Source organism: Lepidochelys olivacea (assembly GCF_965140295.1).
Source record: "Lepidochelys olivacea isolate rLepOli2 genome assembly, chromosome: 17".
NCBI classification, from domain to species: Eukaryota; Metazoa; Chordata; order Testudines; family Cheloniidae; genus Lepidochelys; species Lepidochelys olivacea.
In genome coordinates this window covers 16,630,372-16,645,301 of record NC_140427.1, presented here as the reverse complement: position 1 = coordinate 16,645,301, position 14,930 = coordinate 16,630,372, and the positions used below count along the sequence as shown (strand labels likewise).

At 42.0% G+C, this 14,930-nt stretch overlaps 1 protein-coding gene across 1 annotated transcript; it reads right to left on the bottom strand.

The window, feature by feature from the left end:
* Positions 1 to 1,317: 1,317 nt before the first annotated feature.
* On the bottom strand, positions 1,318 to 14,196 carry RFC2 (replication factor C subunit 2; the record flags this gene model as incomplete). The annotated part of the gene is made up of 11 exons (XM_084650606.1): positions 1,318 to 1,643; positions 2,579 to 2,692; positions 3,969 to 4,049; positions 4,715 to 4,780; positions 5,153 to 5,310; positions 7,422 to 7,522; positions 8,191 to 8,292; positions 9,443 to 9,549; positions 9,975 to 10,016; positions 11,138 to 11,207; positions 13,952 to 14,196. 11 exons carry the CDS (start codon positions 14,194 to 14,196, stop codon positions 1,533 to 1,535), a joined length of 1,197 nt encoding a protein of 398 aa, XP_084506732.1. The 3' UTR covers positions 1,318 to 1,532.
* Between the last annotated feature and the right edge of the window lie 734 nt (positions 14,197 to 14,930).

The following is a 14,930-nucleotide window of genomic DNA, read 5'->3' as shown; positions in this document are numbered from 1 at the left end:
AGGACCTAGACCAAGTGTACCTGTCCTTTGGATGCAAAGGCCTCATTCACAGCTTCCCTCTCCATTCCACAGTCTAGAACTACCCTTTCAGAAGAGGAACTTGTCACATCATTCTGCCAAACTGCCTTAACTACTTCCACTTTTTTACATCTGAAAAAATTACAAATCTTTCCTAAACTGAAATCCCTACAGCCAATGAGATTTGTGTATACAATAATTCACCCAACTCTCATATCTCTTCAGTGAGCAGGGATGCACATAATGCAGCTGAATCAGGCAAGACATTTTCCCCACCTACAGAAGCATGACCAGGTAATCGCCAGCAGCATCAACAATTAATTTGTCTTCCTTCTGTGTATCCATAATTCCTGTAAATTATGAACTTGGGGTATTTTAACATGGCTCCATTTCCAGAAGCCTTCTCTTAGACTTCCTGGAGAGGTAGGTAAAATCTTCACTCCATATTTATATTCCCTTTGTATTTTATAGTTACTGCTTATGAGAGGAACAACTTTATTTGAACTATGAGGAGTCCGCCCAAATAAACGTGTTACTCTTTAAGGTGCCACCGTTTTTGTGGATACAGACTAAGACGGCTTCCCCTCTGATACTTTATTTGAACTGCTTGCTCATTACTTCTGAATCTGAACATGGAAGGGGAGAATAGATGCCTTAGCTTTTAGATGAATTAATCCTACAGGCAAAAGATCAGGCATTCTTCATTTCTCATGATTATTAAGTTAACCCAGGCCAGCAAGAATTGATGCCTAAATCTAGAATGCACCAGCATCTATTTGAGATGGGCACACACTTCAATACTGACACAGTACTTCCATTTTCAAAGGTTCCAAAGGCAGTATCCAAGGGAAGGTGTCACATCGACTACATCTGCGCTTTATTATACCACACATTTTGTTAGTTGTATTAAAGGTGCCTACTGGATGGTTTCCCTGTTATTCACAGCACAGGTATAGCTTAGATCCTGCTCAATACACCTCAACACGAACCTAGTGAAATCACCTGTGCGCAAAAGGGTAGGTCATTTTCCACAGCCCATTTCATCCTTGGCTTCACTGAGATCTCCAGTCACGATCGGTTGTTTGATGCATACATCTGTCCACTAGGAATGAGATTGACACCATTTCATTTCACAGGTCACTGAACAGCCATGGGCTGTTAACTTCTGGTCAGTACAGCCATGAACAATTTCAAAAGGCAGACCAGGACAAGGGGTTTTAATTCTATTGCTAATCATCTGTACTATCCAGTCCTATCCCACCACTTTTACACCACAGACACAACCGTTCTCAGTGGATTTTAAGTTTATTTGGCCTAAAAAAAAGTACAAAGTAATTTAAAAACAAATGCTGGCTTTCATTTTCAGGTTCAGCAAGAACAGAGAATAAGTTCACTGAATTCAGAATTTACTATATACACAAGGTTCTAGTATGCAGATAGCTGCTGGCCTTAAACACTGTAACCTCATACTTCCAGAATCAAGGCTGTAATTGCAGTCCAGTAAAATACTCCATTTAACTTTCTGCAGGAGCAGCCGTCTTCTGACAGAGCCTGGCAAGCAGTCCAGCCATCTGCAAGAGAGAATTCACCCCTTCTGCTATCTTCATGTGAGTATATCCAATTTCCTGGCAATACAAATATTAGGTGTCAAACCTCAGCTTTTTCTGTTGCTTTGTCTACATTTCTACAGCAAAGCGAGGCAGTTTTCGTGGAAGACTGACTTGTACTTTTTCCCCCAGCAGCAAGAGTAGTTTGCGTTGTCTACTTTGTCCTGTGATAGCACACACTGTACAGAGTCCCCAGACATTAATGAATTACATATACACCATATGGAATAGAGCTTGCCCGTCCGCTCCGAAGATGCTGCCCTCAAGCTACCTGAGCTGAAGGAAAAATTAAGTTGTCAACAAGCATAGGGCTGATTTCTTCTTGAAGCCAGCCACATTAGGGTAATACAACAACTTTCTGATAGATCAGGTCAAATACTGCTCTGTGGTGCAAGCATCTCTCTCCCGTTTTCCTTCAAGGAAGCACTATGCCTGTATCTGAGGGCAGGATTTAACCCTAAGAGGTCTGATTCCAATACGTACAATGATTATCACATGTCAAATTAGAACTCAGTACCATTTAGCCTTTAGTAAGCTACTGAAATAACTCAGACTTGATGACCATCTGGCCATGCTACAAAAGCCATTTATTTTGACAGAGTTTTAGAGGAAATAAGAACGTACGTTGCAGGGCCAAGGGCTGAAATGATTATTTGAAGCTTTGATTTAGTGGCCAGCTGAGTTTGTTCATTATCTGAATAGGATTATATTATGACTAAGTCTAATTAAATGATATAGCACCTTGAGCTTGCATGGGAGTTTACTGTTAAAGTGTTAATAAACTCTCACCCTTCTTATGAAAAGTTTATGGGAGGGGAAACGCAGTGAGAGGTTTAGATACCTTTTGTACTAAGAACTAGCAATTCTTGGGGAACAAACTGAGGCTGCCCCTTTAATAGGAATCATTTTTTGTTTTTTTTAAAGACGAATGTGATAATGAGGCTAGCACTAACCTTGATGAACTCCAATTTCAGATACTCCGGCATCTGGAAGGTTTTACACACTCTGAAGATATTGCCAACTATGTCTTCTGGTGAGTACCCAAGCCGCCACAAGTGGGCAAGAATCTGTGCAGGAGAAAATAAATGTTAACTTTTTTCCCCCCAGGAAAATTAAGTTATGTGGATCAAGTTTGTACTCATTTTTGTATATGAATCATTTCCCACTTGGTGAAACTGCATATAGTTCTTTAATGTTAAAGCAACAGGTTTAATCTCCATCCTGTGCTAGCAAGAAGTGACACTCCATTCGTACTTGTTTTGGTCGTTACTTTTTTTCACCTTAGACATAATTACATCTGAGGCAAGCTGCAAATTTATGGAGCCAGGATCAATGGTCTCCAATTTATAAACTAATAAATTGATATTTTATTGCTGTATTTAGCATCTTTTACCAGAACAACTACAAGTTTCCTGTTCAGTGATCTGAGCGCACACATTTGCTCCTGGTGCTGCTACTGCCCTAATATTTATATCCAGTATTGTTACACAGTAGCTACATCTGCCATCATAAGGTAAACAGTCTATATTGAAATCCCTCAAGTTCCCTGGTACCCTTCATAGTGCCATTAGAATAATCCAGGTTTGGGATTGAGCTGTTTCAGAGGCCAGCAGAGAACAGACATGTTGTTTAGACCAAAACCTTTTTCCACCAGCCGTATTACAAAATAGTATTGGTGGGATTCTATAATGAACACAAGTTTTCCTTTGCAAGTGGAAACACCATGACTATCTGACAACAGCAGAGAGGTATAAATTAAAAATGGCACCAAAGAGTTGGGAGGTGGGGGAGAACCTCATGTGGATGTCAGAAAGGCCTGTTTAGAGTAAAATATCAGAACCTCATTCATCCTCTCCAGTAAATAATTCACATAATTATGAATGAGTTGCAAGTGAAGACTGAAAGCAAGGATAGTGCTTAAGATGTATTTTGTTTATCTTGGCAACAGATTTTTTCCATTTATCAAAATACACCAGTAACGGCTCTGTAGTATGTTCTTTGAAAATACAGGTAGTGATACTAGACCTTATCTTGTCTTGCCTACTAAATTTTTGAGAAGTGGAGCTTTGTTTGTGTGAATTAAAAGTGTGTCACTTAATGTGGTGTCACTTGTATTCAGACATTTAGATCCAGTCAATCACAAAGATGCCTCAGTGTAGAAATATACATGCTATCAGGATTTCTATGTATTAAGATTCCTTACATGAAAAAGGTTTATATTCATGAATTTATCTGCATTTGTATAGTTTTACTTTTGTTTTCGATGGAAAGTAAGGTAAACTAAAATCTTCTGAAAAGCAAGCATTCTGTTGAGAAAGTGTCTGAAAAGACAAAAATACATACCTTGTATGCTTCATCAATATTTGCATTCACACAGTGCTGTATCATTTCCTTCACTAGCAGAGGGTGTGGCTCATCACACACCTATACCAAAGAGAAATTAGAATTTTAGGAAACATCAATGCACATATTCCCTCCTACACCCAAATACCCTGAATAATTTTAATAGTCTTCTATATAGTTGATAGTTTAAATGCTATATCTGAGAAAGCCCTATAATACAGGCTGTTCACCACACATTTTATTTTTAAGTGACTAACTTAGCTGGTAACGTAATTACTCACCCAACATTAAGTCAGACTTTATATCACTGAGTACAAAGCACCCAACATACTAGGCATTAACAGTTACTATCACTGAATTTCACAGCAGTCCTATTAAGATTCATTATTTGCTATACAGACAATGGGTCTCAGCTGTGTCAGTTTACATTCAGATGCATTCTTTCTCCAGCATTAAAGGGAAAACCTCTTACTTTGTGTCAGTCTTTTCATAAGGGACATGCAACTCTTATGTTTAACGTAGCAATCTTGTTCAAGACATAATACTGCTTGGGAATTGACAAAGCAATGTCAAACTTTTACGTGTCCTAAACAATGTCTGATATAGTTGAGCTGACAGACTTCAAGTATTTTTTGTGTGGGAACGATGCCAGATACTGAAAACTAGGAAGAAAACGTGTTTATGTATGTTCCCATTACAGTGCAAATACTGAGCAATCACATCTTGCTATAAGAACTTTTACTAACCTTAAACACATTCTCACTGTTAATAAAGCCAAATCCAGAACAGGTGGACTGCAAGTTGTTTAGTGCCTGTAAAGAGTAAAATTAACGTTTCTGTTACTATCTGAAAAGCTCTACCTCTGGCTCCCCTCCTCAGACTCAACCAGAGACTTTTCCGGAACTGCTGCCATATCAAGCATTCCCACGAGTCAACAGCACAAACTCTAAGAGCTGTGAAGATTTTACTTCCTCCAGCTACAGGTCAGCATTCAATTTCCATTGATGCAGGGTCGAGTGACTAGACATTTCAGAATTCAGCAAACCCATACAGTTTAGTTACTGGAATACTGCAGATCATGTAATCTCCCCTTTACTTCCCACAACTTAAAGACTGTAAGGCCACAACTCCAGGCTTTGTACTGCAGTTAGAAGGCCTTTCTTTTGCTGGGTTTGTTTTAATACCTGTCTCATATCTCCTTGTGCTGTGAAGATAATAGCTTCCAGTCCATCATCTGTGTATTGTACATTCTCTCTCTCAACAATCTTCATTAACCTTGCAAGGATCTGAGCATCTGTCAGCTTGGTGTAGCGCAGCACTGCACAGCGGGACTGGATTGGCTCTAGAGAGAGAGAGAGAGAGACATCTTGTTCTCTTCTTAAGTATCCATCCAAGATTACTTTTTTCAGCTTGGGAGAAGGCATCTGTGAAATTTCTGCATCACCCTGTAATCTGATTTCCTTTTATATGGAATAGTTTCACTGTCATAGTCCACTCTGAGGGCATGTTTACAATGCACACTACTTATGGTGGTGTGTAGCGGACGTATACTGCACACACAGTTGCTAACTTTCACGTGGTAAATAAGCACCCTGCCTTTCACAATAAACTAAAAATTAAGCTAATCCCATTTCAAAACAAGGTCAAAACAAGCCAAGCCCTAAGAGCCACAACACTCTATGTGACTAGATATCCCTGGTGTGCAGTCTGAGACTGTGGTGGGCCAGCTGTGCACCCCTGATTCTCCTCCCCTTGCTCCTGGTTGCCCTCCCTTGCCAGGAGCCCATCAAAAAAAAGCAACAAGCTGTAACCCAAAAACTAGCCAACAAGCAACTCACAAGCCAATTAAGCCGAAAACAAGCCCAATTTCTGAATTTTTTTCGCAGGTTTGGCACGTCTGACTGCACCCCCACCTGCCACAGGTATATTTAGCAGTATAGATGGTGTTTTTGGCCCCATAGCATGAGCCCAAGTCCATTGAGCTTGATGCTGAGACTTGATGCTGCAGAGTTTTTGTTTTTGTGCAGTGTAGACATACCCTTACATTCTGGCCATAGAGCTCTTCAACTGAGACCAAAGGCCAGGTCTCTGGCAAGCTAATATGAAGGCCAAATTTGGTTCTGAAATGTAACTGTGATTGGGTGTTCACCCCATACCAGCCTTAAAAGGGTTAATGAGGCAGAGAAGGGGGCCAATTAACTGGATAGGGTACACCTGAGGGGAATTAGGCTGGATAAGCAAACCCCCCTCCCCGGTTGGAAATAAAGCTCAGCTGAGAAGGAACAGGTGAGGCTATGAAAAAGGCAGGAAGCTGGCAGCAGAGATGGGCTGCAGCATAGAGCAGTCACTCTCTAGCTGTTGAGAGGGAAAGGAGGAAACCAGGAGGAGAACAGAAGCCCTGAAGGAAGTGTGTACCCAGAGGAGAGTGGAAAAAGAGGCTGATAGAGGGAAAGTAGGTGCAGCCCAGTGAAACAGTAGCCAGGTTTGGGACTGTGCAGATGTTGGCTGCTGGTTGTAGGATCCCTGGGCTGGAACCTGGAGTAGTGGGCAGGCCTGGGTTCCCTACCAGCCACTGGGGAAGTGGCACAGACCAGGCAGTGGAGCTGAAGACTGCCAAGGACAGTTGTCCAGTGGGACTTTGATACCCCAGAAAGGGAGGACTACACAACTTGGCTGAAGGGCCAAGTCACGGAGAGAGAGGTGGTACGGTGTGTGAACAAGCAGCAGAAAGGGGCATCAGACTGGGAGGAGCTAACCTCCAGAGCAGTCAGGGTTCACTCACTGTTAGGGCACCTCCTCCTGTGACAGTGTCCAAAATAAAAAACACCCTTATTTTATCAATCTAGACTTTTACCTGCTCCTATGAACAGAACAATTTGACAGCACCCTGTATGGTCCACCATGCAACAGTAGTTAACATAACCTTGCAACTTTAAGTATATTTAGAGGGAGCCAAACAATGGGATAAAACATTTTACTTAGATCATCTAACTTCTGATATAGTTTGTATGTGTCTGTGCTAAGTTTTCTCCTCCTTAACTACAGAATAGCTGGTCAGAGAGTTTACTCCAGTGGAAGGTACTTATTTTTGTGACCATGGGTGCTTGTAGGCAGCTAGATTTTTCAAGAGGGGTGATGAGCACCGACACCTTGTGCTGTGCAGGCAGATGCTCACCCATCGATGAAAATCAGGCCACCTTTATTTAAACTTGAAAAGTTTGGCTTTACTGAACTTACTAAGATTTGCCTCCAAACTCCAAAATCTTCTACAAAGAAAGTACAAGCAAAGGCAGATGATTAAAGAAAGTTTACCCTACAGCTTTACCTAGGAGACTTTGGGAGCTCCAATCTTGGAGCCCTACCATCACATACTGTAACAGTGGCAGGAAGCTAACTGTAAACATGGAAGATGTGTTATAAAGGTGCATACAGAGACTAGTAGCTTTCTTTTACCTATGATTTTATCTGAGGCATTGCATGCAAGTGCAAAGCGAGTTGTTTTGGAATAAATTTCCATGGTTCTTCGCAATGCTTGCTGTGCTCCATCTGTCATGCTGGAGAAAAAAAAAAGTTAGGTTGGCTTTTGCCCTTCACTATCTAACATCCAGCTGCAGTCTAATAAATGTTTATACCGCCTTCAGAGTTTCTATTTATATTAGCTACTGCCTTGTGAATTATTTGATCTTCTGGCAAGGCAACTAGGAAGCTAAGTAGCTTTATCCAGAAACTTACAAGTCACCACACAATACATACCATCTCTGAATATTCTATACAAATTACCCAATTAAAACCAAACCATCCACATTTGAAAGAATGATCTCTAGGTGTAGATGCACATGTAGTAATCTTTTCATGCAGTAAAGCTAAAATAGAATTATCTACTATAGGACGATGTATGCTATATCAGCCACCCCTTTTTCAAATGAGAGCTTAGAAATAGCCTGTAAATTGGATAGTATTTTACATCCCATCAAATCCTAAAGTGCTTCTCTCAGATACTAAACATCTCTGAAATGCAGCAGCCTCTGTTGGAAGAGCGTCTGATAAGAGTGCTGTTAAATGGAGATCTGTTCACAACTAAATTACTTCTGAGAGGCTAGCAAAATACCTTAAACTTAAAATAGGTTTATAATAGAAGCCTTACATTTTATGCAAGTTATGCAGAACATGGAGGCAGAACACTTCTGAGGGGTTATTTGTGATCAGAAGAAACACAGTGTACCTGTCTGCTTCATCCAGGATGATTATCTTATGCCGACCTTTGGGAAGTGTGACCTTCTGCTGAGCAAACATTTTGATTTTGTTTCTCACAACATCGATGCCCCTGAAACAATAATCTTATTCATTCAGTGATCACTCAGACCAGTTTGTATTTCACATCAATTTAAAGAAAGAAGTGCAACAAATTACATTCCATTAACACAAAATGGACGCTATTTACATTTGAAGGGAACTGTATCTAGTAAATAGTTTTGGGGAAAATAAGAGCAAACATTTTATTATCCTTCAATGTTCAGTTTCGAGTTACAAAATTTAGTGTTCTACAGTTACTCAGTAACTGAAGTTAACAATAAAGACAGAACAATACATGCACTCTTCCAGCATAGGTTCTCAAACCACTTAGAGCCTGAAAGTAATCAGTGGTGCAGCAAGCCCTTATGCACAAAGCAAGCCTTAAAACACCCTTGTGAACCAGGGCAATGACACAGGGAGAAATTAAGTGACTTACTTAAGATCAAAAAGGAAGTCTCTAGCAAAATCAGGAATATAACCCAGTTCTCCTGCCCATAAGCTTTCACCACAAAGCAATCTTTAGTATTTGAGGTTCCTACCACCTATATACCTAAACTCAAATAATCTTTCCTCTGTCAACTAGCTAAATAAAATTATTTTCCTTTAAATGTTAATGAAACTTTACGAACACAACAGAAGGAGGAGAGCTCTTTAGGATAAATTTGAGAAGTTATGGACAGAAATTACAGATTACATAGCTCCTAATAATCTGCATATGTTTAACAATTCCATTCCATTAATAAGAAAAGGAGTACTTGTGGCACCTTAGAGACTAACCAATTTATTTGAGCATAAGCTTTCGTGAGCTACAGCTCACTTCATCGTGAGCTGTAGCTCACGAAAGCTTATGCTCAAATAAATTGGTTAGTCTCTAAGGTGCCACAAGTACTCCTTTTCTTTTTGCGAATACAGACTAACACGGCTGTTACTCTGAAACATTCCATTAATATTTAAGAAGTTCCCAAAACAGGAAGTGGATAATATCTACAAGAGACCTTAAAACATCAAAGATCACCTAGGTCTTTTGTGGAGGGAGGGAGGCAGGAAGAGACTGAGAAGCAAATATTGGAAACCTTACTATCATTAATCTAACAATCATAGTAGATTTCAAGTAAAAACATTTGAAGTTTGTTGCATTTCTTCCTTAATTTGAAACTTAGTTACAGAGTTCTCATACACACCTGTCATTTGAAGCATTCAGCTCCAGAACAGCATCCTTTAATGCAGGACCAAGCAGTGCACGAGCCAAACATAAGATACTGGTTGTTTTACCAGTTCCTGGAGGACCCTTTGAATACAATGAGTTTTAAGTATTATACCCTTAAAGTGAGTTGCACTGTCTAGCTACTGTGTTCTGTTAGCAGTAACAGAAACATAGGAATTCCTATACAGACTCATATGAGGAGTCCATGTAATCTAATATCCTGCTTCAAACAGATGCTTCAGAGAAGAGTGCAAGAAACCCTGGAATTATGGGACAAAACCTAACCCCCCAACAGGTTTATTCCCTGGAGCATGAGGGGGTGTATCTGGGACAATTACAGATTAAACAAAAATACTGATCTTTGGCTGTACAATTAAGATCTCCCTTACCAACAGACTCATGGACCAATGCAAATCTAGAGAGAGCCTGTTTACCATCCTGAACTGACACCACCAATAGAGAACAAAAATACAGCAAGCAGAAATATGGTGCAACACAAAAATACTTACAGCAATTATAATATTTGGTACATTTCCCTCCCTTGCAAAAACCTAGGAAAAGAATGAGTGATTACTTGGCCAGAAAAACTTGGAGAGTAATTCCTACATACTACCATTTTTCATAATTGGAATGAAAAACTCCTCATTCACTTCCTCCCCTCTTACTTTAATTTTTACCCCACCTTATCATTTTCATATTTCTTACTTGAGAGAGACAGTAAGTAAGGCAATATCTTTCAATATCTTCTGTTTGTGGAAGATACAAACTTTTGAGCTTCACAGAGCTCTTCTTCAGCTGACTTACTTCAGGTTTCCTTACTTGATCATTTATATGAATCCTTTGTGTGTGCAGAGTTCTGTCGTACTTAAAACGGTTCATCTAACCTGAGGTTTTTAGTATCCTTGCATTTTCCTTCCATCCATTAAAAAAACAACAACAACAACATTGTGATAAGTCACTAGCAAATCTGGGAACTGAACTCTGGAATACTGACTACCAGTCTCACATTCTAACCATTAAACACTTCCTTGTAGAGTAACCCCCAAGGAGGCTGTTAAAATGGTCATTCCAAATTGCAAGTACACACACATCATAAAATAGTGCAATTTAAAGAAGTTGAATATATTTATGTATACAAAACTGAATATAACTTTGTATGACCACAACGTTAGTAAACGTTTCTGTTACGAACTAGTTTGCTAGGATGACTACAATGAAAATATTTTTCACCTAACTTAAGACTCTAGAAAAACAACAAATATATCTGTAGGAAGATACAACATAAAATTAGTTGTAATCCAAACTATGTTTAGTGATGATTACAATTAACATGCTTAATTAACATGCTGGGCATTAATTTAATTTTCTGAACCACCCCAAAACTGGACAAATTGATAGTAAGTTTAAATGAATAAACTTAGACCTTGATTCAGGAAAGCATCCTTACTGAAGAGGACAACACTTGAGCACATGCTTTACTCTTAAGTACAGGCTTAAATCCCACTGAAGGCAAAAACACCTCTTTAAGTGCTTTCCTGAATAGAGGGATTTAAACTTGGCTTCAATGTTTTCCTGAATTGGGGTTTCTAAGCAGAATTGTATGGTAAAACAATACATACAAAATAAATACAGGACAACAATCTGTTTTTGTTATAACAAGCCAAGTACACACCTCCAGTCTGCTCACAGTGTCTTCATTCCCAACTATTTCAGATAGCTTCATAGGTCTGTATTTTTCAACCCTATTTAAAAATAAATCCCAAAACATTAGACATATCTAATTTAGCTCATGTTTTACACTAATCAAAACAGATTCAATTAGTATAAAATAATTGGAAATATTTGAAGTCAATGTCTAAATTTCTTAAGGAGGATTTCTGACATTTTCAAAGGAAAATTACATGCAAATTGCTCACGTGGTTAAGAGCAAACATTCAATAAATATTTTAAATATGTCAATATATTAGAACACAGCCATTTGATAAGCTTTTGATGCTGCTAAATGCAAAGGGAGGAGATGCTGATCCCGTGACTGTATTCCTTCACAGTAAGTTATCTTACCAAATGACTGTTTATTTCATCATTATAATCTGATTGATTTTTTGTAAAGGACAAAGAAGGATGATGAGAAATTTATTTAACTGCTGTACACTGATTTGCATACATGACACTTAGGCCTCCCCAACCCTGCAACTGATAGCATAATGCTGAACTGCTGCACTGAACACTATCAATTGCAGGATTAGGGTTTACACCCTTCAGATAATTAAAAAATGCTGGATTCTAAATAAACATTATATACCAATGCAATGTGACCTGTAATCCTATGTCGAGTAACAATCTAATTGCTGTTTCCCCACACCCATTTTCATACTTACTTGTGCCCTGATCCCACAAATGATTGCATTTGGGCAGACTGCTGCACCCGCAAAGAGCCCCGCCGAAGTCAATGGGACTCTGCACAGGCCCTGCATAGCCATTTGTAGGATCAGGGCCATCTGAGCATGTCCTCATTTTGCCTAGTTTATACCACAGCAAGACACCATACTGTGCTAACAGAACTCAGGATAAATATCTGGGAAATCATTTTGGTTCTACAGTCATGCAGAATGACAGCACAGTTTAATGGCCTACACTTATATGGCACTCCTCCTCCCAAGGATTCCAAAGCACCTGCATACTTAGAAGAGCACCATCATCTTAGAACAAACAAATCCCAATGCCCTCACACTAAGTATTTAAAAAAATCATTACTGCCGCAAGTACAGCACCTACGATTGTTAGAGTAGGAAAACATTAGAGATTCTTATTTTTCAGTTTGTTTACTTTGTGCATATGACAGCACACTGTCAGTTTCAGTTTACCCTCTTTATTGTCATGATCTGTATTACAATAGTACTTAGAGGCCTCACTGAGTTCAGGGTCCCATTGTGTTAGGCCCTGTACTAACACACAGTAAGAGACAGTGCCTGCCCCAGAGAGTTTAAAATGTAAATAGGCAAGGCAGGAGGGGAACACAGGCAGTGAGATTAAGTGACTTGTTCAGGTCACCCAATTCAGTGACCTACCCACTAGACCACACTGCTGTCTGTTGTGCTATTTGGATGTTTGTTTTTTCACAAAACAGAACCATTTAAAAACTGCAAAGGGACATATGGGCAGGTGTAGTACCTGAAACTTTTAATTATTTATCAAACTGACTTGATTTTGAGTTGATGATGTCCTTTTAAATGATATGCAAAAGATAAACAGATTCCTTTATCCACTTTCTAGGATGGAATGCAACAACTGTTTGCTATACAACATTTTAGGTATAGGAAAATAATGTAATTATGCAAGTTGGAATTTGACCAGGAATAATATCCAAGGAGTAATACACTTGTTTCACTGTAACAGTTTATGGCCATGTACATAAAACCTTGCAGTTATGTGACTGCTTTAGAGATACCAGGTCCATCAGCAAATCACATGTGACAACAAAACTGAACTCTCAAACGGTAGCACCAGACATGGACTTCTACATGATAAGCTGCAGGACAGCTTGGGACTTGATCATTTTATGACCTTAATAACTTGTGCAGCTATGCAAATTACAAGAATAATCAATGACCATGTCTGAAGAGTACTTGTGAGGGCAAAAAGGAATCATCCACCCTATCTATGCTGTTGCACATCTGACTATGGGCCTTTTATAACTGTGCCTAGCATCCTTTTCTCAGAAGCATCAGTTACGGCTGATATTGGGCTACACAAACCAGAGATAAGAGAGCAAAATGTATATTCCCATGGAAGCCACAGGTGCAGAGCCATTACATCTGCTAGTGAAGTGGACCAACAGCCACTAACAATTTTAGCTAGTGCTCGCTAATAGCAGGTAGTGGTGTTTGCATAGCGGCCAGCTCATTGCACCAAGGACGCTGCTCTTTCAGGCTTCAGTTCCATGCACTGTGGGGCTTCAGGTCCAGACCCTAGGAACCAAGCTCCCCTTTACTCTGCACGGACATTAACAAGCCCACGATCCTGTCCTTAAAGTGCACGGATGTCCCGCCGACGCTGCATCGGCTCGCTGTGCAGCAATGCTGGGGTTAGCTGCCTCTCCCCACCCCAGAGCCAGCTGCATGTCAGGGCGGTTCTGCGGGCGGTTCTGCAGGCGGCGGGACGCCCCCCGAGCACACGAGGGTGATGGGCCCTCAGGAAGTGTTACAGGATATTGAGCTTGATGGGGCTGCACCCCCAGCTAAGGGGATCCCCCGGGAACCCCCCCCATCAATAGCTGGCATCTCCCTCCCTCCTTACTGCAGCTGGGGAGGGGGGCAGGGGATCCCCCAGTTCCCTCAAGGGGCCCCAGCTGCCAGGAGACCCCAGCTCTTCCTCCCCCCCAACCCCCCAGATCCCCCCCCAACACACACAGCGCCAGGCCCAGGCCCAGGCCCAGGCCCGCCCTACAGCCCCCGCCCCCCCGCACTAGCCCCGGCCCGGCTCTCACCAGGGCAGCTCATAGTGGGCGCTGCCGGAGGCGCCAGGGGCCTCGGCCGCTCCCCGCTGCTCCCCGGCTCGCGGCCCAGGCCGCTCAGCCTCCGCCATCTCCGCGTCCATGCCGGCCTGCCGCTCCCGCCCGCCGGCCGTAGCGCCGCCCCCTCGCCCTGTCACCGCCGGGCCGCGGAGCCAGGGGCCGCCTGAAAAGAGGCGGCGCCCGGCCGGGGCTGCGCGGCCTCCTGCCCGGGTCTCCATGGCAGCCTAGAGGCAGCTCCGTGTTCACCCCCCCACCCCCGGCATGGGGACTCCCGGATACCTCCATGGGGGGACCTGAGGGACAGAGCACGGGCTGGGGAGCCGGGACTCCTGGGTCCTATTTCCACCGCGGGGGGGCTGGGAGCCGGGACTCCTGGGTCCTGTTTTCCACCCAGTGGGGACTGGGAGCCGGGACTCCTGGGTCCTATTTCCACCGCGGGGGGGCTGGGAGCCGGGACTCCTGGGTCCTGTTTTCCACCGCGGGGGTGCTGGGGAGCTCTCGTGGGTCCTATTTCCACCGCGGGGGGGCTGGGAGCCGGGACTCCTGGGTCCTGTTTTCCACCCAGTGGGGACTGGGAGCCGGGACTCCTGGGTTCCATGCTCATGCCGGGGCAGAGGACTGAAAACCGGGACTCCTAGATTCTGGTCTCACCCCTTGGGTGGGAGCATGAGCTAGAGGGTTGAGCTGATGTTCGAGTAGTTGGGAGTCCTGGGTGCAGTACTGCTTTCTTTAGACAAATCAGAACAGTAGCATTTTGTATGGGTGTAAGGGGCGAGCCATGGCAGAGTCAGCCGCATTTTCATTTAAAACAAATTGGAAATAGAGGGCTTGATTCTGATCTTCTCCTGTTGTAAATAAGCAGCAACTCCACTCAAGGTTAATGCAATTAGGCTGATGTAAAACTGGGGAGAAAAAAATCGGGAATGTGATGTTCCCTTGTTTAGAAATTCGG